Source organism: Hylobates moloch, unplaced genomic scaffold, assembly GCF_009828535.3.
Source record: "Hylobates moloch isolate HMO894 unplaced genomic scaffold, HMol_V3 SCAFFOLD_23, whole genome shotgun sequence".
NCBI lineage: Eukaryota > Metazoa > Chordata > Mammalia > Primates > Hylobatidae > Hylobates > Hylobates moloch.
The window spans coordinates 33379625-33406635 of record NW_026652298.1 but is presented as its reverse complement, the minus strand read 5'-3'; the positions used below and the strand labels follow the sequence as shown (position 1 = coordinate 33406635).

Here is a 27011-nt window from a genome sequence, read left to right as displayed (position 1 = left end):
AGGTGACGACAACTCAAATGTCCATCAACAGATGAATGGACAAACAAAATGTGGCATATACAGACAATATACACTGCAACCATAGATATATTTAACCATAAAAAAGAAATAGCACTGACACACGCTACAACACGGACGCACCTTGAAAACACTACACCAAGTCAAAGAAGCCAGATACAGGCCAGCCACGCTGGCTCACGCCTATAATCCCAGCACTGTGGGAGGCCGAGGTGGGTGGATCACTTGAGGTCAGAAATTCCAGGTCAGCTTGGACAACGTGGTGAAACCCCACCTCTACTAAAAATACAAAAATTAGCCAGGCTTAGTGTCAGGCACCTATAATCCCAGCTACTTGGGAGGCTGAGGCAGGAGAATCATTTGAACTGGTGAGGCGGAGGTTGCAGTGAGCGGACATCGCGCCACTGCTCTCCAGCCTGGGAAACAGAGTGAGACTTCATCTCAAAAAAAAACAAAACAAAAAAAAAAAGAGCCAGATACAAAGGGTCACATATTGTATGATTCCATTTATATGAAATATCCAGAATAGGTGAATCCAGAGGGACAGAAAGCTGGTTAGTGGTTGCCAAGGGCTGGAAAAAGAAAGAAATCATTGTTCAATGGGTATATTAGTTCTGTTTGGGATAATGAAAATGTTCTGGAAATAGATGGTGGTGATGGTTGTACATTTTTTGTTTTGTTTTTGAGATAGTCTGGCTCTGTCTCCCAGGCTGGAGTGCAGGGGTGCAATCTCGGCTCACTGCAACCTCTGCCTCCCGGGTTCAAGCTTCTCAACTAGCTGAGAATACAAGTGCCCACCACCATGCCCCGCTAATTTTTGTATTTTTAGTAGAGACAGGGTTTCGCCATGTTGGCCAGGCTGGTCTTGAACTCCTGACTTCAAGTGATCCACACGCCTCAGCCTCCCAAAGTGCTGGGATTACAGGCATGAGGCAGTGTGCCCAGCCTGTACAACACTGTTAATATACTTAATGTCCCTGAATTGCATACTTAAAAATGATTAAAAGGATAAATTTGTTAGGTGTATCTTGGTACGCTTAAGAAAAATGGAAGGCTACACAATAAAACATTTTTTTTTTTTAATTGTCACCTAGGCTGGAGTGCAGTGGCACGAGTGCAGCCTGTTGCCTAGGCTGGAGTGCAGTGGCGCGATCTCGGCTCACTGCAAGCTCTGCCTCCCAGGTTCACACCATTGTCCTGCCTCAGCCTCCCAAGTAGCTGGGACTACAGGCGCCTGCCACCACGCCCGGCTAATTTTTTTGTCATTTTTAGTGGAGACAGGGTTTCACCCTGTCAGTCAGGATGGTCTCGTTCTGACCTCGTGATCTGCCTGCCTTGGTCTCCCAGCATGCTGGGATTACAGGTGTGAGCCACCACCCCCAGCGATAAAACATTCTTATTGACTTTCGAGTGGCAAAATAATAAAGATCATGCCTTCCTTCCTCTTTACTGTGTTACAAATTGTATAATGAACATATAGTATTAATTATGTGGGGCAATGTATAAAACTGGCTTACGTTTCTAAAATAATGTACCAGCATCCGGTCCATTTGGCTTTATTACACTGCAGGGCCATCCACAGCAAGAGCCTCTAGACCTCTGGGTGGTGAACAAATCTCAACTGGGGTTTCGTGCTCACCTGGACGACATCTCTGCTTGTCGATGTGTAGTTAACATCCTGGCAGACCTTTCTGCCGCTGGGTATGTGAGGGGCACAGCACAGGGCTCTGGAAGTCCCCGCTGACGGCTCGAAGCCTTTCTCCATGCTAAAACCTCTGACCAAATGCTTAATAATATCTGCTCTAGGCTGTTGAGTCTGCCACACGTTTGACATTTATTGTTTATTCCCACACCCATCCCATGAAACAAGCAGGACTTTCCATTTTACAGATGTGAAAACCAAGGCTCAAAGAGACTCAGTAACCTGCCCCAGGACAAGTGACAGAACTGAGACTTCTGACTCCAAATCCTACGCTCCCCCGCCACACCTCTTGCCTTTCGATTTCACACCAATGGACTCTCTGGGTGACCTTGGCATAGGTTCTTCTAAGAACTGGCTCTTAACAAAAACTTCTGGCCATTATCTGACTCAATGTCACAAACAAGTGCTATAAGAACTTGCTTAGAGCCTTTTTCCTAAAGCTGGACACCAGCTCTTGCCTTGTGAATTTCTTCACTACAAAACATATGTTCCCAGGGGCCCAGGCAAAGTCTCCAAGTACCCAATCCCCTTTCTTCAGCCTTGTCCACACCCTCAGCCTTCCTGTTAATCCAGGCAACCCAGGGTTACCCAGAGGTCCAGGTCCCAGTTGTTCACTTGAGCATCTGATGTGTCCCAAACACCTGTGTGAAACGCTCTCTGTCCAGGATGCGTCCATAGCGCAGGGTGACGTAGAAGGCCTGTTTCCCACTGTACCGCTGGATACGCACGAACACCTCCTGAGGCCGGTCCTTGGTTTCCGTCAGGGGAATCACATCTGCCATGGGACAGTATGTGTCCTGCCGCCAGCCCCAGAAGTTCAGATGGGCCACCCGCAGCATGGTGCCAGACTCATTCAGATACAGGATACCAACCAGTCTCCGTAAGAAGTAGCTCATCCAGCACAGCATGGTCAGGGCAAGGCCCGATATCCCACTCATGAGGCACACGGTGTTGAGAGTGAGGAGGCCCTGGGAGTACCCGTAATAGCCTGGTGGCAAAGCTACCACTGTCAGGGCAGTCTGTACCAACTTCAGTCGAGACAGGAACCCGAAGGTTGTGATGGCATCAAAACGGTAAAACATCCAGAATTTCTCAGTCTCTGCGTTCGGTGGTTTCTCCTTCGAGATGGGTGACCTGCTGCCCACCCACCTCTTAGGATCCTCCTGCCCACTGCAGCACCACAGCCTATGGAGAGGCCTTTCCCACACAGCTTTTCCCCAAAACCTAGGCACAGCTCGCAGAAGGGCAGCCTGAAAGGGAGACAGTAGACCATTTCTCTCATGGAACTCAACCACATTAATCACACGGTGAACATCTGCAAAGCACCATACTCCAAGGCTTCTGCCAATCCTGCAAGGTCACCATTATTGCCAGAAGTGGGAAAGGTAAAGCCAGATGCTATCTCATGTGGGCATCACAACAGCTATCTAAGATAGTTATCACTATTTCCACTTTACCACTAGGGAAACTAAGCCCAGAGAGGGTAAGATATTTACCAGAGAACACACAGTCAGTGAGTGCAGCAGAGTCCTCCTTCCACCAGGCAATTCCAAATAAATACAGGAAAGGAGGTGCGGCCTTCATTAATTCAAAACGTATCTAGAGAGGACAAACTCCGGGCTGGACAATGTATCCACAAGGGGGTGTGAACATTTCCCCCAGCAGGAAACTAAATAATCAATATCTTGGTGGGGAACTCGAGCAACAAATCTGTGAGATATTTATTCCAATAAACTTTCTAATTCTGTTTGATTCATATGTTATCTTGGGTGCTGGAGGGAACTGCTGCTTTCTCTTAGCCTAGTCTGGGGAAGGGGAAACAGCGGAGGAGAAGCAGCGAGGCAGGGAGGCCCCAACACGTAGCACAGGGATATTATTAGGTGGGTAGTGAAGCAGTAAAACCTCTTATTTCAATTCTAGCTCCAACAGTAATTTGTGAGCAAATTACTCCACACCCCTGAGATTCGGTTTCTTCGCCTTTCAAAATGGGGACTCAGAACACAGTGAACCAGAAGATGGTTTCAGAGCCCTCAACTTAGTACCTAATGCACTGTGAGAGCTCGGCGAGTTTTAGCTATTACTACTGTACGCATGTGACCCAACGAGGGCAGAGAAAGCCCGGGAAAGGCGAACTGTAACCCATGCCAGAGCTTCCTCCCACGGATTCTCCGAGTCCGAAACCCGGGCGTCGGGCCTGCCCATCCCAGCCCTGACCCCGACCCGCAAAGAGCATCACCCCCTCAAGGGTCGCCACCCGCCTCCTTACCATGGCCCTACCGCCTGCTGCCGGAAGTAAATCCCACCGGCCCCCGGAACCTCTAAGAGCGCATGCTCGAATGTACAAGGCGGGCGTGATCTGCGTTGCACCCTGGGAGTTGCGGTTCAGGAACCGTGGCTGGCGCTAGTCACAGGCGTTGTGGCAACGGAGTCCCCGCCTCTTCCCGACGTGCCGTGCGGCTCGGGGGCCGAACCCGGAAGTTCCGGGCCGAGTTCCTGGTGCCAACGAGTCTTGTAAGGTGCGGCTAGACACTGAGGACATGGCAGCGCCTGGCCCAGCGCTCTGCCTCTTCGACGTGGATGGGACCCTCACCGCCCCGCGGCAGGTAAGTGGCGCCCGGCGGGCTGGTGGCCGCGGACGCGGAGTCCGTGCTGTTCCCAGTTGGGGCTATCGACCACCCAGGATAGGCGCCAAGGGGTGGCTAAGGACCGCCTACGTCCTTACGGGGGCTGAACCCTATTCTGGGTGCCCTGGAGGAATGAGAGGGAGGCCCTAACCAGCTCTTCAAGAGCTCTGGTGCTTGGAAAGATGAGACGGGGCTGAAGAACTCTTAAGAGCAGGAAACTTGTGCTAGGTTGGAAAGTGTAATCTGGACTCACTCTAGTCCTCGGGACTGATAGACCAGGATTTGAACCCGAGATCAGGCCCCCTTATCGGCTATGTGTCGGCCCCAATCCTGTAACCAATGGGCTGTGCCGTGAGTCATGATATTAAAAATAGGTTTCCAGGTCAAACCCACCTAGTGGAGTCTCATGTTCACCTCTTGACATCTGTGTGACCTTGAGCGAATCATTAACCTCTCTGAGCCTCAGCATCTACAGCTTTAAATGGGGATATTACCTGTTCCATATGGTGTCTACGAGGATCAAATGAGATTGTGTAAGTTCTTGAAAGTATGTTGCGCACAACACACTAGGCCTCAATAAATAATAGCCACCTCCACCGCACCCATCTCCAGCCCCTGCAATGGACTAGGGAGATGGAGGAGCCCTAGGTTTTTACAGGCTGCCCGCTGAGAGCCTCTTTGGGCCCTTGGAAACTTGCTTTCCACTTTCAGATTTTGCTGCTAAGATAAGTTTCAGTTACGATCAGCCTTGAGATGAGGCTCTCCTGTCCCTTTTTCAGAAATTGGCCACGGAACAGTGGCCATTTCAACTTGAGACTGGACCCCAATGGTCTCACTATCCTCAACTTCTACCCTCACCCCTCGTAGTTTTCGCTTGGTGCTAACAATAGTGTGCTCCAGAAGTCCACGTCAAATGCGTGTGACCTTAGACGTATCATTTTGCCCTTCTCAGCCACAGGTTTGATCTACCTAGTGATGACAGTCAACTTCCAAGTTCTTCAAAGGCTTTTTCTGATTCTGAAATTCAGTGATCACACATTTGGGGGCTGTTAAAAGCCCCCAATTCAATTGGTCCCCAATTCATTTTTTGTAAAGGGCCATATAGCAGATACTTCTGTCTTTGCAGACCGTATAGTCTATAGTAACCACTCAACTTTAGTGCAAAACCAGCCATAAACCCTGTATAAATACAGAGTGGCTGTGTACCAATAAAATTCTATTTATTTATTACAAAAACAAATAGCTGCCCAGTGTGGTCTGTGGGCCATAGCGGTGTAGGGTTTACATTGCCACCCTTTTTCATCATGATATCACTGGACCCTGTCAACCTTCCTCCATCTTTCTTCCCAGGTAGAATAGTTGTTATTACCGTTTTAAACATAAGGAAACACACTCAGTGAAGAACCAACCTCCTCAGTTTCACACAGACAACCTGGTACAAGTCTCTGGGCCTTAGGACATTGGTTCCTGTCAAGTTTGCCATTTCCTATCTGTGCTAAGGTGGAAGCTGTTCTGGGTATGCCATTCAGGAAAGTGCTTCTGATTTTCAGTTCTCTTTTTTTTTTGAGACAGAGTCTCACTCTGTCACCAGACTGGAGTGTACTGGAGTGTAGTGGCGCAGTCTCTGTTCACTGCAACCTCCACCTTCCAGGTTCAAGCCATTCTCCTGCCTCAGGCAACCGAGTAGCTAGGACCACAGGTGCGCACCACCACGCCTGGCTAATTTTTGTAGTTTTAGTAGAGACGGGGTTTCACCGTGTTGGCCAAGATGGTCTCTATCTCTGGACCTCGTGATCCACCCGCCTCGGCCTCCCAAAATGCTGGGATTACAGGCGTGAGCCACCGCATTCTGACTTTTAAAGGCCGCTCCTGCAATTCTAGATTTTATCTAATAGGTCCAGATTCCACTGTGAGAGTAGAAAAGATTGCACTCTATTACAAACCTCTCTGTACAATTTTAATCAGATTCATGTATTACTCTAAAAAATTTTTTTAAAGAAAAATCATTGAACTCCAAGTGTTTATATACTGAGGTTGAATTAAATGGTTTTTTGTATTTTCTAAATTTCTAGTAACTTTTTAAAAAAGATATTCAGCCGGGCATGGTAGCTCACGCCTATAATCCCAGCACTTGGGGAGGCCGAGGCGGGCAGATCACTTGAGGTCAGGAGTTCAAGACCAGCCTGGCCAACATGGTGAAACCCTGTCTCTACTAAAAATGCAAAAAAATTAGCCGAGCGTAATGGCGGGCGCCTGTAATCCTGGCTACCTGGGAGGCTGAGACAGGAGAATCGCTTAAACCCAGGAGGTGGAGATTGCAATGAGCCGAGACCACACCACTGCACTCCAGCCTGGGTGACAGAGTAGGACTTCATGTCAAAAAAAAAAAAAAAAAAAGACATTCAGTGTAAATGTACAACTAAGATTGCTCAAAGTGCTGAGTTATAAGACTTGTAAAAATACATTGTGATGTATCTTAATGTAGGGCTATTTTTTCATCTTGGTTTATAACTTTTTAAAAATTATCACACAGTTTGGAATTTACCGTAAGATTATACCACTAAGACCACTCTTTCTAGATAGGAGCTTTGCTTTTAGAAGAGACTAAAAAATCTAGTCATCTTACTCTTTTACATTTTTGTTTTGTTTTGGGTAATTGCAATAAAATCAATTCTAAGCTTTTTTTGTTTTGTTTTGTTTTTTGTTTTTTTTGTTTTGTTTTGTTTTGAGACAAAGTCTCGCTCTGTGACCCAGGCTGGAGTGGAATGGTGCGATCTCGGCTCACTGCAACCTCTGCCTCCCGGGTTCAAGTGATTCTCCTGCCTCAGCCTCCCGAGTAGCTGGGACTACAGGCGCCCGCCACCGTGCCCGGCTAATTTTTGTATTTTTAATGGAGACGGGGTTTCGCCACGTTGGCCATGCTGGTCTCGAACTCTGACCTCAGGTGATCCACCTGCCTTGGCCTCCGAAAGTGCTGGGATTACAGGCATGAGCCGCCATGCCTGGCTCTGAGCTTCCTCTTTAATTTCATTATGTTGTTTTGTTTTAAAATCAACAACTTAAATCCATAAATGGAGTATATTGTAGCGTTTAAAAGGAATGATGAGCTAGATCTGTGTTGGCATGAAAAGATCACCACAGCATAGTGCTGAAAAAGCAAAGTCCCTGCGCAGGACATGATTCCATTTGTGTTTCAAAAATAAGACCTATTTGTGTATGTACCCATAGATGGGTGTATAAATGCATAGAAAAATAGCTGGGACAGTGCACAACAGCGACTAATATATTACCTGTGTTTAAAATTTGGTAAAAATAACACTTAAGTTTATTCTGGTAAAGATGCCCCCCCAATTACAACTAAAATATTTGAACTATCTACAGAGCTGGTAACTTAATTGGCATGTATGAAAATAAGGCTTATAGGCCTGGCTTATGCCTGTAATCTCAGCACTTTGGGAGGCCAAGGCTGGTGGATCTCCTGAACCCAGGAGTTCCAGACTGGCCTGGGCAACATGGCAAAACTTTGTCTCTACAAAATATAAAAAAATTAGCCAGGTGTGCTGGCGCATAACTATGGTCCCAGCTACTCAAGAGGCTGAGGTCAGGAGGATCACTGGAGCCCAGGGAGTTGGAGGCTATGGTGAGCTATGACCATGCCACTGCACTCCAGCTTGGGTGACGGGTGAGACCCTATCTCGAAAAAATTTTTTTTCTTTAATTTTTAAATAAGAAAATAAGACTTGTGTACTTGTGTTACCCTTAGAGTTTTAGTCTCCTGATTATTTTGTGGCTGATGACTGTTGTATTTTCCTTCTTGAAATTTAGAAAATTACCAAAGAAATGGATGACTTCCTGCAAAAATTGAGGCAGAAGATCAAAATCGGAGTGGTAGGCGGATCGGACTTTGAGAAAGTGCAGGAGCAACTGGGAAATGATGGTAAATGATAAGTTGCTAATTATATCTTTTAAAAGATTAACTTCTTATGAGGATATTGTTGCCAAGTATCATAGGCTGCCCTAAAACCTTGTCCCCATGTGGCAGACTTTCTGCTTCCTTGTTTGGGAAACATTTTCTTGGCCTTTATTTTTCCTCTGGTTTTAATCCAGTACATTTCTGGAGTTACTGATGGAGAACTGGGTACTCAGATGTGTGAGCAGATTCACCTAGAAAGATCAGTGGCTGTGTCTGCACATGGTAATCTCTCTGCCTGGAATACTTCTTGCTTGTAGCCGTTCACTGCCCTTCTAGTCCCAGTCAGACTGTTCTTCATATTGTCCCTCTGACAGCCCCCCTCACCTCCCCATCACTGAAACAGAATGTCCAGCACAGGACCCCGAAAAACCAGAGAGGCTTATTGGCCCCTTCACTGGAGAGTCTGACTTGATAGGTCTACGGAGCTTGGGAATCCTATTTTAGTAAGTACCTCCGAGAGATTCTAGTGTACAACCTTGCTAATGTAGCATTCTGTAATTATTGTAAACTATCCAATTATATGTTTTTGAAGAGCAGGAGTATGGGTTATTCATCTACATAACCCCAGGGCCTCCTGGCCTGTAAGAAATTGTAAGTGGATGCCAGGCGCGGTGGCTCACGCTTATAATCCCGGCACTTGGGGAGGCCGAGGCGGATGGATCACCTGAGGTCAGGAGTTTGAGACTAGCCTGGCCAACATGATCAAACCCCATCTCTACTAAAAATACAAAAAATTAGCTGGGAGTGGTGACGGGCACCTGTAATCCCAGCTAACTAGGGAGGCTGAGGCAGGAGAATTGCTTGAACCCAGGAGGCAGAGGTTGCAGTGAGCCAAGATCACACCATTGCACTCCAGCCTGGGCAATAAGAACGAAACTCCGTCTTGGAGAAAGAAAAAATTATAAGTGGAGAGGTGGATGAATTGATTGTTCTTTTAACCCCTATTGTCCCCAGAGTCCTCATATCTTGGAACCAGCTCCTCTACAGCAAGATTTCTCACCTTCGCAGTATTGATATTTTGGACCAATTAGTTCTCCATTATGAAGGCTGTCCTGTGCATTGTAGGGTATTTAGCAACATCCCAGGCCTCTACCCACTAGATGCCCGCAGCATACGCACACGCACACATACAGCTATGATAACCAGAAATGTCTCCAGACATTGCCAAATGACCTCTGTGTAAAATCACCCCCATTTGAGAACTACTGTTCTCAAAGATGTAATATCTTACAGTCCAAATCTGTATGGACTGTATTTATTGGCTCACCATTACTAGAAGAGTAATTTCTGCAATCTCTTTAAAACTCTCTCTTCATTTTCCTGGTAGATCTCCTACTTAGAAATGCTATAAACCACATACTGGGGATCATGAAGACCTGAAAATCCTGTTACCTGCTCATGATCGCCCTTTCTGTGTCTAGTTGTGTATTTAACCACTTGCTCAGAGAAGTTTTGTGTAGTGTAGCATAGTGTCTGCACCTGTCAGAGACATACAACAATAGAATCAAAACATTCACAAGCCAAAAGACAGTTGAAGGCCCACCTGTATCAGAATCACCTGGGAAGCTTATTAAAATACGAGTGTGGGGTCCCCACCCAACACATAGGGGATCTGTATTTTAACAGGTACCTGAAGTTTGATAATCCGTTCATTAAGGTTGACAACATGGATAGTTTCCAAACCAAACTGATTATAAGAATCACTGAAGAGCTTTTTAAATTTATTTTATTTATTTATTTTTTTGAGACAGTCTTGTTCTCTGGTGCAGTGGCACAATCTTGGCTCACTGTAACCTCTGCATCCTGGGTTCAAGTGATTCTTGTGCCTCAGCCTCCCAAGTAGCTGGGACTGCAGGCACCCACCAGCACGCCCGGCTAATTTTTGCATTTTTAGTAGAGATGGGCTTTTACCATGTTGGCCAGGCTGGTCTTGAACTTGCGACCTCAGGTGATCTGCCCACCTCGGCCTCCCAGAGTGCTGGGATTACAGGCGTGAGTCACCGTGCCTGGCCACCAAAGGTCTTTTAGTGCTTTGTTTTTTGGTTTTTGGTTTTTGGTTTTTTGTTTTGTTTTGTTTTGTTTTGTTTTGTTTTGTTTTTTTGACATTAGATGGAGTCTTGCACCGTTGCCCAGGCTGGAGTGCAGTGGCACGATCTTGGCTTACTGCAACCTCTGCCTCCTGGATTCAAGCAATTCTCCTGCCTCAGCCTCCCAAGTAGCTGGAGTTACAGGCGCCCACCACCACGCCCGGCTACTTTCTTTATTTTTAGTAGAGATGGGGGTTTCACTATGTTGGCCAGGCTGGTCTGGAACTCCAGACCTGGTAAAACCCCGCCAGCCTCAGCCTCCCAATGTGCTAGGATTGCAGGCGTGAGCCACACCGCACCCAGCCCAAAGAGCTTTTTAAAAATATATTAGGCTGTCCCTCAGCAATTCTGATTCATTAAGTGAGAGAGCAAAGCTTGGAAATCTGCATTTTCACACTGCGCTGGTTGCTGCTGGTGAACCATCAGCATCATGAACGAGCATCTTCCTCTACAGGCAGGCTGAAGTCAGGGACATAAGATAACCTGTCACCAAGTCCCTAATCTCCTGCCCAGTCATCATCATTTAAATGTGTAACCACAAAGAGCCATTAAAAAAACAAGGAACTTTTTTCCATACTCTTCTGTTAGTGTATAAGATGAGATAGTCTTTCACAGTCCTTGCTGGAGTTTAGCAGTTTTATTGGTGGTCATTGTTAATCAAGGAGTAAAAACACAGGTTTTGATTCTTTGCATTCTAAGTGTTTTTTTGGTTTTGATTGTAGTGGTTGAAAAATACGATTATGTGTTTCCAGAAAATGGCTTGGTAGCATACAAAGATGGGAAACTCTTGTGTAAACAGGTAGGTTCTTGAGTATCTGAATTACTATATACTATTAAAAGTGTTTTCTAAAAGGGCATTTCACAATGAATGCCTCTAGGAAGATGAGGAACGGGTAGAAATGAATCTTTACTCTGTATTTTTTGTTTTGCATTTTGAACCATGTGACTATTACATATTCTAAATTGATAACTAAATTTTTATACTTTTTAAATCTAATATTTCTCTCTTTTCTTATTTTGTTTTGTTTGTTTCTGAGACGGAGTCTTGCTCTGTCACCCAGGCTGGAACTGGAGTGCAGCGGCACGATCTCGGCTCACTACAACCTCTGCCTCCCTGGTTCAAGCAATTCTTACGCCTCAGCCTCCCCCATAACTGGGATTACAAGCACACACCACCACATCCAGCTAATTTTTGTATTTTTAGTAGAGACAGGGTTTCACCATGTTGGCCAGGCTGATCTCCAACTCTTGACCTCAAGTGATCCGCCCACCTCAGCCTCCCAGAGTGCTGGGATTACAGGCATGAGCCACCACACCCAGCCTTTTCTTCTTTTTTTAAAAAGATGGGGTCTTGCTGTGTTAACCAGGCTGTAGTGCAGTGGTGCAATCCCAGTAGCCTAGAACTCCTGGGCACAGGTGATCCTTTGCCTCAGCCTCCCAAGTAGCAGGGACTGCAGGCACATGCCACCATGCCTGGCTTTAAATCCATTAATAACATTTCTATGATGATAAAACTAGAGCAGGCTGCCTCACTATAAGCATTTTTTTTTTCTTTTTTCTTTTTTTTGTGACGGAATCTCACTCTTGCCCAGGCTGGAGTGCAGTGGCTCAATCCTGGCTCACTGTAACCTCTGCCTCCTGGGTTCAAATGATTCTTCTGCCTCAGCCTCCCTAGCAGCTGGGATTACAGGCATCCACCAGCACGCCCGGCGCATTTTTGTATTTTTAGTAGAGGCGGGGTTTCACCATGTTTGCCAGGCTGGTCTCGAGCTCATGACTTGAAGTCATCCACCTGCCTCAGCTTTCCAAAGTGCTGGGATTACAGGTGTGAGCTGCCACGCCTGGGCACTATAAGCATTTTTAAGAGGTGCTATGTAGCTCTTAGTAGTAGTAAGATCATTCTATTCAGACATAAGAGAATGCTGAAGTGGAACAAATACATTTTCTGTCAATATCTAGACAGCAGTAAGCTCTTTGGACCTTACAGGAAGCATTTAAACAATAATGAGTACGAAAGTCTTGGGTGATGAAGCAGAAAATGCTTTTGACTAAAGCCTTTCTGGCTTGCCTAATGCTTTTGACCAGAGAAATAAGAGAAGGAATTAAACAGACAGTGGGGCATGTCACCATCACTGCTACATCAGCCTACTGATTTTCAACAATCGTGGCTGAAGACCCTGGGTTTGCTATGAAGCTGTTTTGAAAATGCTCCTGCTAAATCAAGTAACTCAAGTATTTTCTTCATGTAGAATATTCAAAGTCATCTGGGTGAGGCCCTAATCCAAGATTTAATCAACTACTGTCTGAGCTACATTGCGAAAATTAAACTCCCGAAGAAGAGGTGGGTTTGCTTTTAACAAAGAGGCATCACTGGAACATAGCATAGTGTCATATGGTGGGTTAATGTGGACATTCTCCTAATAGAATTATAAAAATCACCTAAAGAGTTTTAAAAACAAAGTCTGATATTTAGCCTGCCCCTTGGCAATTCTGATTCAGAAGGCCTGAGAGCCAAGCTTGGAAATCCACGTTTTCTCTGGCTGCCCTGGTGCTGCTGGTTCACAGCAGGGTTCAGTAGCCACCATGGGCCAGCGAATTTAAATCCGAATCCCAGTACTTAGTAAGGAATAATTGGAAACAGTCCACAAAGCCAACAGTACAAGAATGATTACGTAAATGATGGCTTATCCACATGATGGAAATTTTTACAGCCATTGAAGACCATATGCTTTCAAAGGCTGTCAGTGAGAGGAAACAGCAGTGAAGCAGCATGTACAAAAAGCAACAGAAACCCTAGATCGGGAAGTCTGAGACAGGAAGCCTTCGGGCCAGATCCACATAAAACCCAAATCTGGTTGGCCTGCAGTGTTAAAGAAAATCGGATTAATTGCCATCATTTGAAAGTCTGATTTTATATTTGTTTTATTTATTTGTGAATTTATTTTTGAGACAGAGTCTCACTCTGTGGCCCAGGCTGGAGTGCAGTGGCAGGATCTCAGCTCACTGCAACCTCTGCCTCCCAGGTTCAAGCAATTCTTCTGCCTCAGCCTCTCGAGTAGCTGGGATTATAGGCGCGCACCACCATGCCCCGCTAATTTTTTTTCTTTCTTTCTTTATTTTTTTGTGTGTGCGTGTGTTTTTAGTAGAGACGGCGTTTCACTGTGTTGGCCAGGCTGATATCGAACTCCTGACCTCAACTGATCCACCTGCCTTAGCCTCCCAAATTGCTGGTATCAAAGGTGTGAGCCACCACACCCAGCCTGATTTTATGTTTTAAACATCTGGATTTCTTTCTTCTGTTGGCAAATCTGAGACTTGGCTACTCCGGCTCCCAGTTCCCCCCCTGGCAGGTGCCACCTGAGCAGCTGCCACCTGACCCATGGACATTTGTTCCAGTCTTTCACAGACTGCTTCTCTCATTTTCTGACTCCCTAGGCTTTCTTTTTGTTGTTTTGTTTTGTTTTGTTTTTTTGAGAGAGAGGATCTCGCCCTGTTGCCCAGGCTGGAGTGCAGTGGCATGATCATAGCTCACTGCAGCCTCAACCTCCTTGGCTCAAGTGATCCTCCCACCTCAGCCTCCTGAGTAGCTGGGACTACAGGCACATGCCGCCTTGCCTGGCTAATTTTGTAATTTTTTGTAGAGAGAGGGTCTTGCCGTATTGCCCAGGCTGGTCTCCAACTCCTGGCATCAAGTGATCCTCCCACTTCAGTCTCCCAAAATGTTGGGATTACAGGCATTAGCCACTGCCCCTGGCTTTCATAAATGTTTGGTTTGGGGACCTACCTTCTGCCATGGGTACCATTATCTCAGTTCCGTTTTTAAAATAATAGTAATACTAATAATGATGAACATAAATGCCCACAGTAAAAAGACTGGCAGAAAACAGACCCAAATGTTAACAGTGGCTGTTTCTTGATGGTGTGGTTGCAAGTGATTTCTTTGAAATCCTTCTCATTTTTACCCCCAGTTTTCAACACTTACTATGTAACACCTTAATCATCAGGGTCGGAAACATGTTTTAAGTGGCAATTCAATTTCAGGGCTGGGTGTACTTCAGAGGCTGCTTCACACTATTAGGATTCATAACCTGAGCGCTTCCTGCTCAGCACCTCCAGCCAGAGTGCAGGAATGTCCCTTAGCCCAAAGGAGGCCTGCATGAGACAGGCTGGACATGGACTTGGTTATTGTTGCAGCTAGGTAGTGAGCACATGAGGACTCATCCTATTCTTTTTACTTTTGTGTGTGTTAGAAATTTTCCATGGCAAAAAGATAAAATATACAAATATCCCAGGTCAGTTCCATTTTTACTTTGGGCCGAGCGCTAAGGGAGGATTAAAAAAAAAAGGTGTAATCCTGTCATCAAAGAATGTATCATTTAGCGAGGGAGAGGGGTGTGGAGAGCCATAATTCCAGAATAGTAGAAGAGACCTGCTGAATCCAGGAGGCAGAACTGAGACCCACCTTGACCCACATTTATCCACATTTGCCTGACAACACTAACTACATGCCCCACGATGGCCAGGCAGATGCAGTAAGACTTCAGAGAGCCCAGGTCTTTAGGGCGGAACTGATTGCTTAGTAAACCACCTTCAGCCTTGTTTTGGGGAAGGCTGTCTAAACTGCATCAGCTTCTCTCTGTGCCTTGGAAATAAGAAGAATATGTCCTTGAGTTGGGGGGGAAATAATTGAGCTCTTTTTCTGATCATTAGGACCCATAGCCCTAGGGTCACCCGGCTCATGGTCACCAGTCCCCTCGTGCCTCAGTGCTCATACACACATGGTAGAGGACAGGCTGGGCCTCCACCAACTCCAGGACAACCTGGACATGGGATTTTTGAGAGAGATTTTTAGGCTTGCATATTTTGTTGCATCATTTGCCTCTTTCTCTGCAAGTTGAGCACAATAGGGGAGAGGATCCAGCTGGTTGAGATTTTGCTGTTTTTACTTTGATGAGTATTCATTGCTTCCCAGTTGACAAAGTACCTTTACATAACTGGCACGTTTGATTTTAACAAGGCCCTTTGGAGGTAACCAGAGCAAGTGCCATTAGCCTTTCTGTAGGTTAGTAAGAGGAGGCTTGGAGAGGTGCCCAGAGCCACACAGCCTCCTAAGAGGCCACACTGACATGGAATCAGGTCATCACCCCTGCACATGGCATATGGTCTCTCGGTATTTCCGATAGCCAGTGCCAGGACGTCAGGTCTGTGAGATTAAAATAGTAGAAAAAGATCAGGGAAAATGTTTGGTAGGGTTCCCAGGCATCAGCGTTTAGAACTGGAAGACACCTTTCACTGCACGGTCTGTCAAAGAATGCTTAAATTTCATTGGTCAGAATGATATCTAGCTTACAAGTTATCTGAACTTTTAAGAAACTGGGTGGTTTTCTTTTTTTGGTTGTGGGGTTTTTGTTTGTTTGCTTGTTTTGTTTTTTTGAGACAGAGTCTCTGTCGCCCAAACTGGAGTGCAATGGCACGCTCTCAGCTCACTGCAGCCTCCACCTCCCGGGTTCAAGCGATCCTCCTGCCTCAGCCTCTCAAGTAGGTGGGACTACAGGCATGCGCCACCATGTCCAGCTAATTTTTGTATTTTTAGTAGGGACAGGGTTTCATCATGTTGGCCAGGCTGGTCTTGATTCCTGACCTCAAGGAATCCGCCTGCCGCAGCCTCCCAAAGTGCTGGGATTACAGTCATGAGCCAAAGAAACTGTTTTCAGACCCAAACTGGAAACAGTGGGAAAAAAGACTCTTTGTTTTTTGTTTTATATTTTTTGTTTGTTTTTTTGAGACGGAGTGTCCCTCTGTTGCCTAGGCTGTAGTGCAGTGGTACGATCTCGGTTCACTGCAGCCTCCACTGCCCGGGCTCAAGCAATCCTCCTGCCTCAGTCTCTCAAGTAGCTGGGAATACAGGCATGCGCCACCATGCCTGGCTAATTTTTGTATTTTTTGTAGAAACGGGGTTTCACCATGTTGCCTAGGCTGGTCTCAAACTCCTGAGCTCAAGCCATTCACCCACCTTGGCCTCCCAAAGTGCTGGGGTTACAGGTGTGAGGTACTGCACCCAGCCAAAAGAACATCTTTAAACATCTTCATTTGGAGTGACTAAACTAATGGTAGCTTCTCATTTTCTGTGATCAAATCAAACATTTAGGAGCTGTCTGCTACTGGGTAAATTGAATTTCCTGAGTTATTACTGAGGCTCGTTGGACAATTCTCAGAGCCTTTTTCTGTTAGCTTTGCTTGGTACTATCAGTCTGTTCAGAAGCTCCGTAGCAGAATAGATATCTGGTACATGTATTTTCAAACTCTTCAGGGAACTGACTGCTGTCGCCAGTGCTGGAAATCATTTTCATAGCGCTTTATTAACTATAAAATTATCTGCCCAGTAGCAGCACTGTGCAACAGAAATAGAAAGTGAGCTATGTATAATTTTAAATTTTCTGTAGCCGCATTTTGAAGGAATGAAAAGGAAGAGGTGAAATGAATTTTAATAATATATTTTATTTAGCCTGATATTTGTAAAATATGACTTTTTTTTTTTTTGAGACAAGGTCTCACTGTGTCACCCAGACTGGAGTGCAGTGATGTGATCTCAGCTCACTACAACCGCTATCTCCCAGGCTCATGGAATCTTCCTGCCTCAACCTCCTGAGTAGCTGGGATTATAGGCATGCATCACCATGCCAGGCTAATTTTTGTATTTTTTGTAGAGACAGAGTTTCGCCATGTTGTCCAGGCTCAAAATATGACCATTTTAACACAAAGTCAATATACAACATGATTGATGCAATTACATTCCTTTTTCATACTAAATCTTTCAAATCTAATCTCAATTCATATTAGCCACATTTCAAGTCTTAATAGTCACAGTAGTTCATGGCTACCATATTACACAGCACAGAGCTGAGAAACATTGAGCACACTAGCCTCTGCTTTTTAGAATTTCCCAAGATTTTAGGCTGTTTATCTATGACGTTGCCCAAATAAATAATGTGTTTTTGGAGAAACTCTGTCACCCTTTCATTCCCAGGGGTACTTTCATTGAATTCCGCAATGGGATGTTAAACGTGTCCCCTATTGGAAGAAGCTGCAGCCAAGAAGAACGCATTGAGTTCTACGAACTCGATAAAGTACGTCTTTCCGAAATATCTTTGGTGAATGGCTGGGTTTATGGAAATAAGATATGGCCTGGTGTGGTGGTTCATGCCTGTAATCCCAGCACTTTGGGAGGCCAAGGCAGGAGGATCACTTGAGCCCAGGAGTTCAAGACCAGCCTGGGCAACATAGTGAGACCTCAGCTCTCCAAATAATAAAAAAAAAATTAGCCGGGCATGGTGGCACACACCTGTGGTCCCAGCTATTTGTTTGGCTGAGGTAAGAGGATCACTTGAGCCTGGGAAGTTGAAGCTGCTGTGAGCTATGATCATGCCACTGCACTCCAGCCTGGGCAACAGAGCGAGACCCCCATCTCAAAAGCTAAACAAATAAATAAATCAATAAGATAATCATACCTTTGTGGCCAGTAGTTAAAAGCGTGCTTTCTAAACTGCAATACAAGAAACAATTGGTATCTTTTTGTTTTTCTCAGAAAGAAAATATAAGACAAAAGTTTGTAGCAGATCTACGGAAAGAGTTTGCAGGAAAAGGCCTCACGTTTTCCATAGGTATTGTATATATTGCCTGTGTTCCAAACTTGGATACCCAATTCCCAGAGTTTGTTGTAGGCCAGTGAGCTACTGATAATGGAGTATGTGCAGTTTTAGGTGGGCAGGAAGATTAAATGAGCAGTCCAGTCTGTAGACAAAAACCAACCACTCTTTTCTGCATAATTAGCCATAATAGGACTTGCCTAGTCAAGAAACAGCTTGCAGACTGTTGGGCTTGGTTCTAAATTCTTACCCAACAGGATTCTTCCTGCCTGCACTCCTTTCGTCAAAAGAGGAGCACTTTGATTACTAAAGAGTAGGAACTTCTCACACCTTTAGGCAGAAGAGAAGCACTATAGTGAACTCCATAAGGGAGACGTGGAATTGAACCCCTTAGGTAAACTAGACTGATGTTTTGGAATCACAGAATGTTTCAACAGCAAGGAACCTTAGGGGCCAATTGGGTGGCTTTTACAGATCAAGAAACTGAGGCTCAGAAAGGAGAAGAGACTTGTCCAAGTTCACAAAGCTGTCGTTTACACAGCCAGTGTGTGAACGTTTCCGGTATCTAATGCAGAGTTCTTCCTGACATCTCAGGTTTGTCTTTTGTTAGAATATTCCTGCCAAATGCTTTGCACACCGATTTCTCTTGTCAGTGCTAATGAGTCATTGCTCAAAGCCTCCTCATTTCACTAGCTTTCATAAAGGTAGAGGTTGTAGGAAAACTGAAATGGCAAAGGGATTATATTTAACAGATGAGTGGGTGGGTTTTTTGTATTCCTGAACTGTGAGATGGACATCTTTCTGACAAAGCTTTGAAAGGGTTTTTGTTGCCCATGAGCGCTGCCTATAAATCACCTTCAGTGAAGATTCTCATTTTTCCTGCAAAATATACCAGATGCAACCTGCTTCCAGGCATTTTCCACTGAGGGTGTGTTAAAGCCTGAGACAAGCACAGCAGAATGAGGCTGGCATCAGATTTTTCATAAGCATGCTTCCTTTAAACCACATGCTTGACAGGGCGCTTAAATGCAAATGCATTTCTCACTCTGAGATGGCATTTTGTGTCTCAATTTTAGACCTACGTGAAATAATGCTGGAAAAAAACATAATGTAGAATTAATTTCTAGAACCTATCCATGAAGTAGTCTAAGTAGCAAACTAGAGTACTGAAAATCAACCTTGGCAACCCACTAACTGACAAAGAGTAAATTGTTTTTTTCAGTGACATATCATTAGCCCCTTTTTCACCTTTTGCTTTTGTGTGCTCTATCCCCACCCGGCAGGAGGCCAGATCAGCTTTGATGTCTTTCCTGATGGATGGGACAAGAGGTATTGCCTGCGCCATGTGGAAAATGACGGTTATAAGACCATTTATTTCTTTGGAGACAAAACCATGCCAGTAAGTAGAGAAGTGTTTGTGCAGCTTCATTGTTGCATTTGCACTTGAGGGGGGGAATTGACAACTGGGCTGTTTTTCCTGTACCTACGCTTTACCCACCCGCCTTGCTCAAACTGAGCAGTGGCTTCTGTCCTGGAGAGCGAGGTGACTGAGCCACCTTCCCCTCTAAGCTCAGACCCCCAACGCCTCTGTGGAGGTGAGAATCACACTGCGTTTCAGTTGATCCTTTTCACCTTGGCTTTGGAATTAAACGTTGGCCACCCCATGTGCCTTCCAGAACACCAGTCCCCAGTGCCACTGTCAAGCCCTCTGCGTTTCAAAGCTCTGGCTGTTTCAGCCTTATTTTTCCACTGTATTTGTCCCCCTGAGGCATTCATTCTAAGTTGAACACGTGGGGTCATGAACGATGGGAGGACAGGGAATGATCTCATGAGCCTGAAACTCAGGAGAGGGCACCAGCAACAGTGAAGAGGCCAAGTGAGTCTCAGGCATCACACACGGCAGGTACTTGGAGCTGCCCCCAGGGGATGTCAGAAATCTGGAGTCCAGGACCAAATCTAAACTGAGAACTGAGAGCAGATCCCAGTGTTAAAGGCCAGGGCCAGCAGGAGGAATACACAGAAGAAATGCCCCCAGGTGTCATCTCCCTGGGGCAAGGTGGATCCCCAGGAGGTCAGAGAGGTGTTGCTGCCATCAGAGGCCCAAGACGAGGCTCAGCACCAGTTGCTCACCACCCAGCTTTGGGCCAGCTCCTTTTCTTTCTCTTTTTTTTTTTTTTTTTTTTTTTGAGACAGAGTCTCACTCTGTTGCCCAGGCTGGAGCGCAGTGGTGCAATCTTGGCTCACTGCAACCTCTGCCTCCCAGGTTCAAGCAATCCTTGTGCCTCAGCCTCACGAGTAGCTGATATTGCAGGCATGCGCCACCATGCCTGGCTAATTTTTGTGTTTTTAGTAGAGATGGGGTTTCACCATGTTGGCCAGGCTGGTCTCAAACCCCTGGGCTCAAGTGATGCAATCACCTCGGCCTCTCAAAGTTCTGGGATACAGGCGTGATTTTTAGTAGAGACAGGGTTTCATCGTGTTGGCCAGGCTGGTCTTCACTCCTGGCCTCAAGGAATCCGCCTGCCTCAGTGATCCACCCACCTCGACCTCTCAGTTCTGGGATGAAAGGCTGCGCCCGGCCCCATCACCTTTTCAGTTCCTCCCATCCTCTGGGCCCCTCTGCCTCCCTCCTACATGCAGCCTGGGGGTGTTGGTTACCTTGCCATCACCAGGCCCCTGTCAGGCTTTCTTGCCATCCTGCACCCAGCAGGTGCATCATAAATGCCGCATATTCAGAGTTTCGCATCCCTCTGATCTCTGGTCCACTCCAAAATCCTTGCTGCATTGCTAAGATCTACCCATGAAAGGTTTGCTTTTCAGCAGGGTCCCCACGCCACAGTCTTCCAGCATGAGGGGTACTTGAGGATAGTAGAGGCTTGTTTCTTATTTTCAGAATGATAAAACTGGAACCCATAAAGGGTAAGGGATTTGCTCAAGGTCACACAGCTAATCACAGAGCTGGTGGCACCAGAAGTCTACCTGTTCTTTGTATGTTTTAAATAGCTTTATTGAGGTACCATTGATCAGCAAAAGCTGTACATATTTAACGCTCACAGTTTCATGAGTTTAATCATTGTGCCCCTTTGGTTTTGGCGGCAGTTTGGGACTTTTTTTGTTGCTATTGTTATAAGAACACTTAACATGAGATATTCCCTCTTAACAAGTTTCTAAGTGTAAATACAGTATTGTTAACTATAGGCACTTCTGTTTGTACAACAGATCTGTAGAACTTACACATTTTACATAACTGAAACTTTACACCCATTGAACAACTCTCCATCTCCCTCCTCCACCGCCCCGTCCCTGGCAACCACTGTTCTTTTCTCTGCTTATATGACTTTAGCACCTTTAAATATCTGATACAAGCAGAATCATGCAGTATTTATCCTTCTGTAAGGGGCTTATTTCACTCAGTATGTCTTCACAGTTTACTCATGCTGTCACAAATGGCAAGTTTCCTTCTTTTTTAAGGCGGAATAATGTTTCATGGTATGAATACACTACATTTTCTTTCTGTTTTTTTTTTCTTGAGGCAGAATCTCGCTCTGTCGCCCTGGCTGGAGTGCAGTGGCACCATCTTGGCTCACTGCAACCTCCACCTCCCTGGTTCAAGTGATTCTCGTGCCTCAGTCTCCCGATTAGTAGCTGGGATTACAGGAGCCTGCCACCACACCCGGCTAATTTTTGTATTTTTAGTAGAGACAGGGATTTGCCATGTTGGCCAGGCTGGTCTCGAACTCCTGGCCTCAAGAGATTCACCTGCCTTGGCCTCCTAAATTGCTGAGATTACAGGCATGAGTCACCATGCCCGGTCAGAATATACTCCATTTTCTTGATCCATTCTTCTGTCAGTAGACACTTGAGTTGTTTCCATATCTTGGCCATTATGAATAATGCTTCAGTGAACATGGGGGTGCAGATATCTCTTTGAGATCCTGACTTTGTCCTTTTGGCCATCTACCCGTGGATTAAAGACTTAAACACAGGACCTGAAACTGTAAAACTCCTAGGAAAAAAAATAGGGAAAAAGCAATGATCTTTTGGATGTGACGCCAAAAGCACAGGCAACAAAAGGAAAACAAACAAGTTGGACAACGTCAAACTAAAAAGTGTCTGCACAGCAAGGGAAATAATCGAATGAAAAAGCAACCTACAGAGGGGAAGAGAATATTTGCAAACCATATATCTGATAAAAGGGCTAGTATCCAAAATGTATAAGAAACTCCAACAACTCAATGGCAAAAAAAAAAAAAAAAAAATTTAAAAAAATGAGCAAAGGACTTGAATAGACAGTTCTCCAAAGAAGACATGCAGGTGGCCAGTGGGTATATAAAAAAAGGCTCAACATCAGTGTTCAGGGAAATGCAAACCAAAACCACAATGAGATAAACCTCACACCTACCAAAGTGGCTATTTTATTTTATTTTATTTTGAGACGGAGTTTTGCTCTATCACCCAGGCTGGAGTGCAGTGATGCGATCTTGGCTCACTGCAACCTCTGCCTCCTGGATTCAAGCTATTCTTATACCTCAGCCTCCCGAGTAGCTGGGATTACAGGCGCCCACCACCATGCCCAGCTAATTTTGTATTTTTAGTAGAGACGGGGTTTTACCATGTTAGCCAGCCTGGTCTCGAACTCATGACCTGAAGTGATCTGCCCACCTCCACCTCCCAATGTGCTAGGCTTATAGGTGTGAGCCAGCACACTGGGCCAGGATGGCTAATTTTTTTTTTTTTTTTTAATGTTGGCGGCCAGGTGCGGTGGCTCACGCCTATAATCCCAGCACTTTGGGAGGCCAAGGGGGGCAGATCACCTGAGGTCAGGAGTCCCGAGACCAGCCTGACCAACATGGAGAAAATTAGCTGGGCGTGGTGGTGCGCACCTGTCATCCCAGCTACTTGGGAGGCTGAGGCAGGAGAATTGCTTGAACCCGGGAGGCAGAGGTTGCAGTGAGCTGAGATCGTGCCAGTGTACTCCAGCCTGGGCAACAAGAGCGAAACTAGGTCTCAAAAAGATAAAATAAAATAAAATAAATGTCGGCAAGGGTGTGGAGAAATTAGAACCCTTGTACACTGTTGTGGGAAACGTTAAACGTCATAGCTGTGATGGAGAACTATATAGTGGTTCCTCAAATTAAAAATAGAACTGCCATATGATCCAGCAGTCCCACTTACAGATATATATCCAAAATAATTGAAATCAGGATCTCAAAGAGATACCTGCTGTTTAAAATAAAATAAAATAAAGACAGTGTCTTGCTGTGTTGCCCAGGTTGTACTCCAACTCCTGAGTTCAAGCAGTCATCCCGCCTCAGCCTTCCAAGTAGCTGGAATTACAGACGTGCATTACCACAGCTGGTGATACCTGCTGTTTAAATGAGTGTGCTTTCTACTACAATAAGCTCTCTCTCAGTGGGGTAGAAAGATCTTGTTCTACATCCCAGATGAACTAGGTACTTTGAAGGAGGTGTAACATTCAGGTTTGTTCTTAATGACAGTTAGAAATGGTTTTATAACCACATCCTTTTGTTGAAATGCTTTTGATGCAGAAATGCTTTCAGTGCAGGCTTTGAAAAAGATCACTGTCTGGCTCCATGTCTTTAAAAATATATAAGCTAATGAAATGACACCCAGGATCTAAGGGATGCCCAGAAGCTTCCTCAGTCCTTCTATAGCTTGGTGCCATTTCTTATAGACAGACAGGAGAGCTATTAAGACACATGACAGCAGATTGTTCTGTAATGATGACATTCTTGCTTCATGTAAATAGCCGACTAGAAGCCTCAGTTGGGACTTTGCAGAATGGAATGCAGTTCTTGGATAATCAGAAAATGACTTATTTTGGGAATTCTTCATTTGGGAATTAGAGGGTTTTCTATTCTATTTAACCATTGCATTACCATGCCTGGATTCTATTTTTAAAATCTTACCTACTTTTTAAAAAATGAATATTATTTAATGGAAGCATTCCCCCAATTGTAAATTAACCTGTGCATTCATTATAGAAAATTAGAGAAGGTACAAAGAAGAAAAGGAAAGTCACCTATAACCATCCAGCAACGTCCCAGCCTTTCTATGTATATGATCCCAAAAGTGGGGTCCTTACATGTTGTTTTAGTTTTAGTTTTCTTTCTCTTAATGTATTTTATTTTTCTCATATTAGTGAATATTCTTTGCAAAGAAGATTTTTTTTTTTTTCTTTTTTTTTTTTTGAGATGGAGTCTTGCTCTGTCACCCAGACTGGAGTGCAGTGGTGCGATCTCGGCTCACTGCAAGCTCCGCCTCCTGGGTTCACACCATTCTCCTGCATCAGCCTCCCAAGTAGCTGGAACTACAGGCACCCGCCACCACGCCCGGCTAATTTTTTGTATTTTTTAGTAGAGACGGGGTTTCACCGTGTTAGCCAGGATGGTCTCGATCTCCTGACCTCGTGATCCACCCGTCTCGGCCTCCCAGAGTGCTGGGATTACATGCATGAGCCACCGCGCCTGGCCGCAAAGAAGATTTTGAATGGCTGTATAACATTCTCTCATTAGGCATCATTTACTCACCTCCCTCGTAAAGGCATGTTGGGTGGTTTAAGGGGTTCTGCTATTATAACTAATGCTGTGGTGAACATTCTTGCATGATTCTTTGCCCCCATCTCTGATCCTTTTCGTCAGTGGTTTTCTAGAAATGGGAATTAGCAGTCCAGCCATGTAAACCTTCAAACAACATAATCAGTTCTTGAAACTTTACGCGCAGAGCAATCCAAATACTAGCCCTACACTTTGCATTTTCAGTGATGGACATTTAGAAAGCCGGGGTTTTTTCCTTTCCTAATGAAGCTTAATGTTTTTGCTGGCGTCCAGGGAAGTGATCCTGAGCTGAGAGCTGTCAGTAAAAAAGAGCCATTTTTCAGCCAGGCCCTGAGGCTTAGCAGCCTCTTCCAGCAGCAGAGCCTCCAGGAAGCAGGGTCTGGTGTTACGTAAAGGGTGCCCTCTGCTTGGAGCAACTCGAGGGCAGAGTGAGGAAGTGAGGCATTGGCCGTTGCTTTTCAAAATACTTGCCATCTCCAGAAACCCTGTCATTCTTCCCATCAGCCACAAAAGCCAGCGTTTCTTAAAACCTGGCTCTGAGTTCAGCATGGAGGCCCTGGGCCTGGCGTGGAGTACCTTGGTTTGTTGCAGAGAGAGAGATGGCAAGGGCAGAGAGCACACACCACACATGGCTCTGCATGGCTTTCCAGAAGCCACACTGGCCGGCTCACCCTCAGCCACTCTGAATTCGCAGGCAAGAGAGCCTCTACTTACCCATGCTTTCTGTAAAAGTCATCTTGGCTTTAAGGCAGTTGCAACATGAAAACATTCTAACACTTCATGAATATTAGCAGCTGGTTTGGTTTTTGACTTGACGCTTCCATTTTGGGTAATTTGGCTATGAGTGCACTCAAGCATGTGTGAAAGACTCACGCAGAGGGTTCAGGGTTGGGGACAGCCCCGCTGCTCCTCAGGAGGCTGGCCACATGACAGTGGTCTGTCTCTGCACTGGGACGCCATGTAGCTGTAAAAACAGTCCATGTGGACCCGTCTCTAGGGCTTTTCGTTAGGTGAACAAAGCAAAGTGCAGGACAATATAAGGAATGTGCTAGCTACATTTTTGTCTAAAGGGGGGAAAGGAATTTCTCTTTTTGTTAGCTTACAAATGCATAAAAAGATTCTGAATGGATGAAAATTACAGAGGTTACTGTGGGGGTGGGGACAAGGACGGGAGAGAGAATTGCCACTTAGGTCTTACTCTTTCTTAATATGGTTGAACGATATGAATGTGCTATCTATTGAAAAATAAAATTTTTAAATCAACTTGAGAAAAGGAGCTGGGTAATCCCTGTACTCCTGGCTACTAGGGAGGGAGGCAAGTGGGAAGATTACTTGAGCCCAGGAGTTCAGGATTACAGTGAGCCAAGATTTCACCACTGCACTTCAGCCTAGGTGACAGAGCGGGACCTTGTCTCTTAAAAAAACAGTAAAAATTTAAAAAATTTTTAAATTGAGAAAAGGGAGGACATTTAAATCTTCCAGCACTTCCTCAGTGTCAGACCCTGAGCTGGACACTTAGGCTGTACGTGCTCCCAGGTGAGACAGCAGCATCCTCCCTCTTACAGAGGAGGCACAGTGGGAAGTCCAGGGTCTCAGCTAGTCAGAGACTAAGCTGGGATCTGAAAGCCTCGCCTCTGTCATTCTCCTACATCGCTTCTAAAATGCTGCCTGCCTTCCTTTTAACTAAATTGTGCAACATTTTATTCTCCAGAAATGTTAATAAGGAAGATCTGCCTTTAAAATTAGCTTAAAAATACAAAAATTAGGCGTGGTGGCACACGACTGTGATCCCAGCTACTCAGGAGGCTGAGGCAGGAGAATTGCTTGAACCCGGGAGGTGGAGGTTGCAGTGAGCTGAGATTGTGCCACTGCACTCCAGCCTGGGTGACAGAGTGAGATTCTGTCGCAAAAAAATAAATAAACAAAAAATTAGCTTAAAAGAGGTTTGTATTGGTGTGGACCACGTAGACCCAGATTTGGCCCCACCATTCACCAGTGACAGTGACCTTGTGACAGTGAGGACGGTGACAGTGACCTCATCAGCCCAGTGAGGATACAGTTCTTCTTCTTTTTTTTTTTTTTTTTTTTTGAGGCAGGGTCTCACTCTGTCACCCAGACTGGAGTGCAGTGGCGCAATCTTGGCTCACTGAAATCTTGAACTCCTGGGCTCTGGGCTCAAGTGATCCTCCCACTTCAGCCTCCTGAGTAGCTGGGATTACAGGCTCCACCACCACACCTGGCTAATTTTTGTATTTTTAGTAGAGACGGGGTTTCACCGTCTTGGCCAGGCTGGTCTTGAACTCCTGACCTCAAGTGATCCACCCACTTTGGCCTCCCAAAGTGCTGGAATTACAGGAGTGAGCCATCACTCCCAGCCACAGTT

At 45.4% G+C, this 27011-nt stretch overlaps 2 protein-coding genes across 6 annotated transcripts in view; one reads left to right on the top strand and one right to left on the bottom strand.

The window, feature by feature from the left end:
- Positions 1-467: 467 nt before the first annotated feature.
- On the bottom strand, positions 468-4014 carry TMEM186 (transmembrane protein 186). The gene is made up of 2 exons (XM_032145141.2): positions 3987-4014; positions 468-2970 (listed from the first exon to the last, which is right to left on the bottom strand). Exons 1-2 carry the CDS (start codon positions 3987-3989, stop codon positions 2332-2334), a joined length of 642 nt encoding a protein of 213 aa, XP_032001032.1. The 5' UTR covers positions 3990-4014; the 3' UTR covers positions 468-2331.
- A 197-nt stretch (positions 4015-4211) lies between these two features.
- PMM2 (phosphomannomutase 2) overlaps positions 4212-27011 on the top strand; it is a 55874-nt gene continuing 33074 nt past the window's right edge. For all 5 annotated transcript variants that reach the window (XM_032145337.2, XM_058433790.1, XM_058433789.1 and 2 more), the window contains exons 1-7: positions 4212-4323; positions 8170-8281; positions 11127-11203; positions 12654-12745; positions 17432-17531; positions 17990-18065; positions 19334-19449. In XM_032145337.2, the coding sequence (XP_032001228.1) occupies positions 4258-4323; positions 8170-8281; positions 11127-11203; positions 12654-12745; positions 17432-17531; positions 17990-18065; positions 19334-19449 (639 nt within the window). In that variant the 5' untranslated portion in view covers positions 4212-4257. The remainder of the gene's footprint in view (positions 4324-8169; positions 8282-11126; positions 11204-12653; positions 12746-17431; positions 17532-17989; positions 18066-19333; positions 19450-27011) is intronic.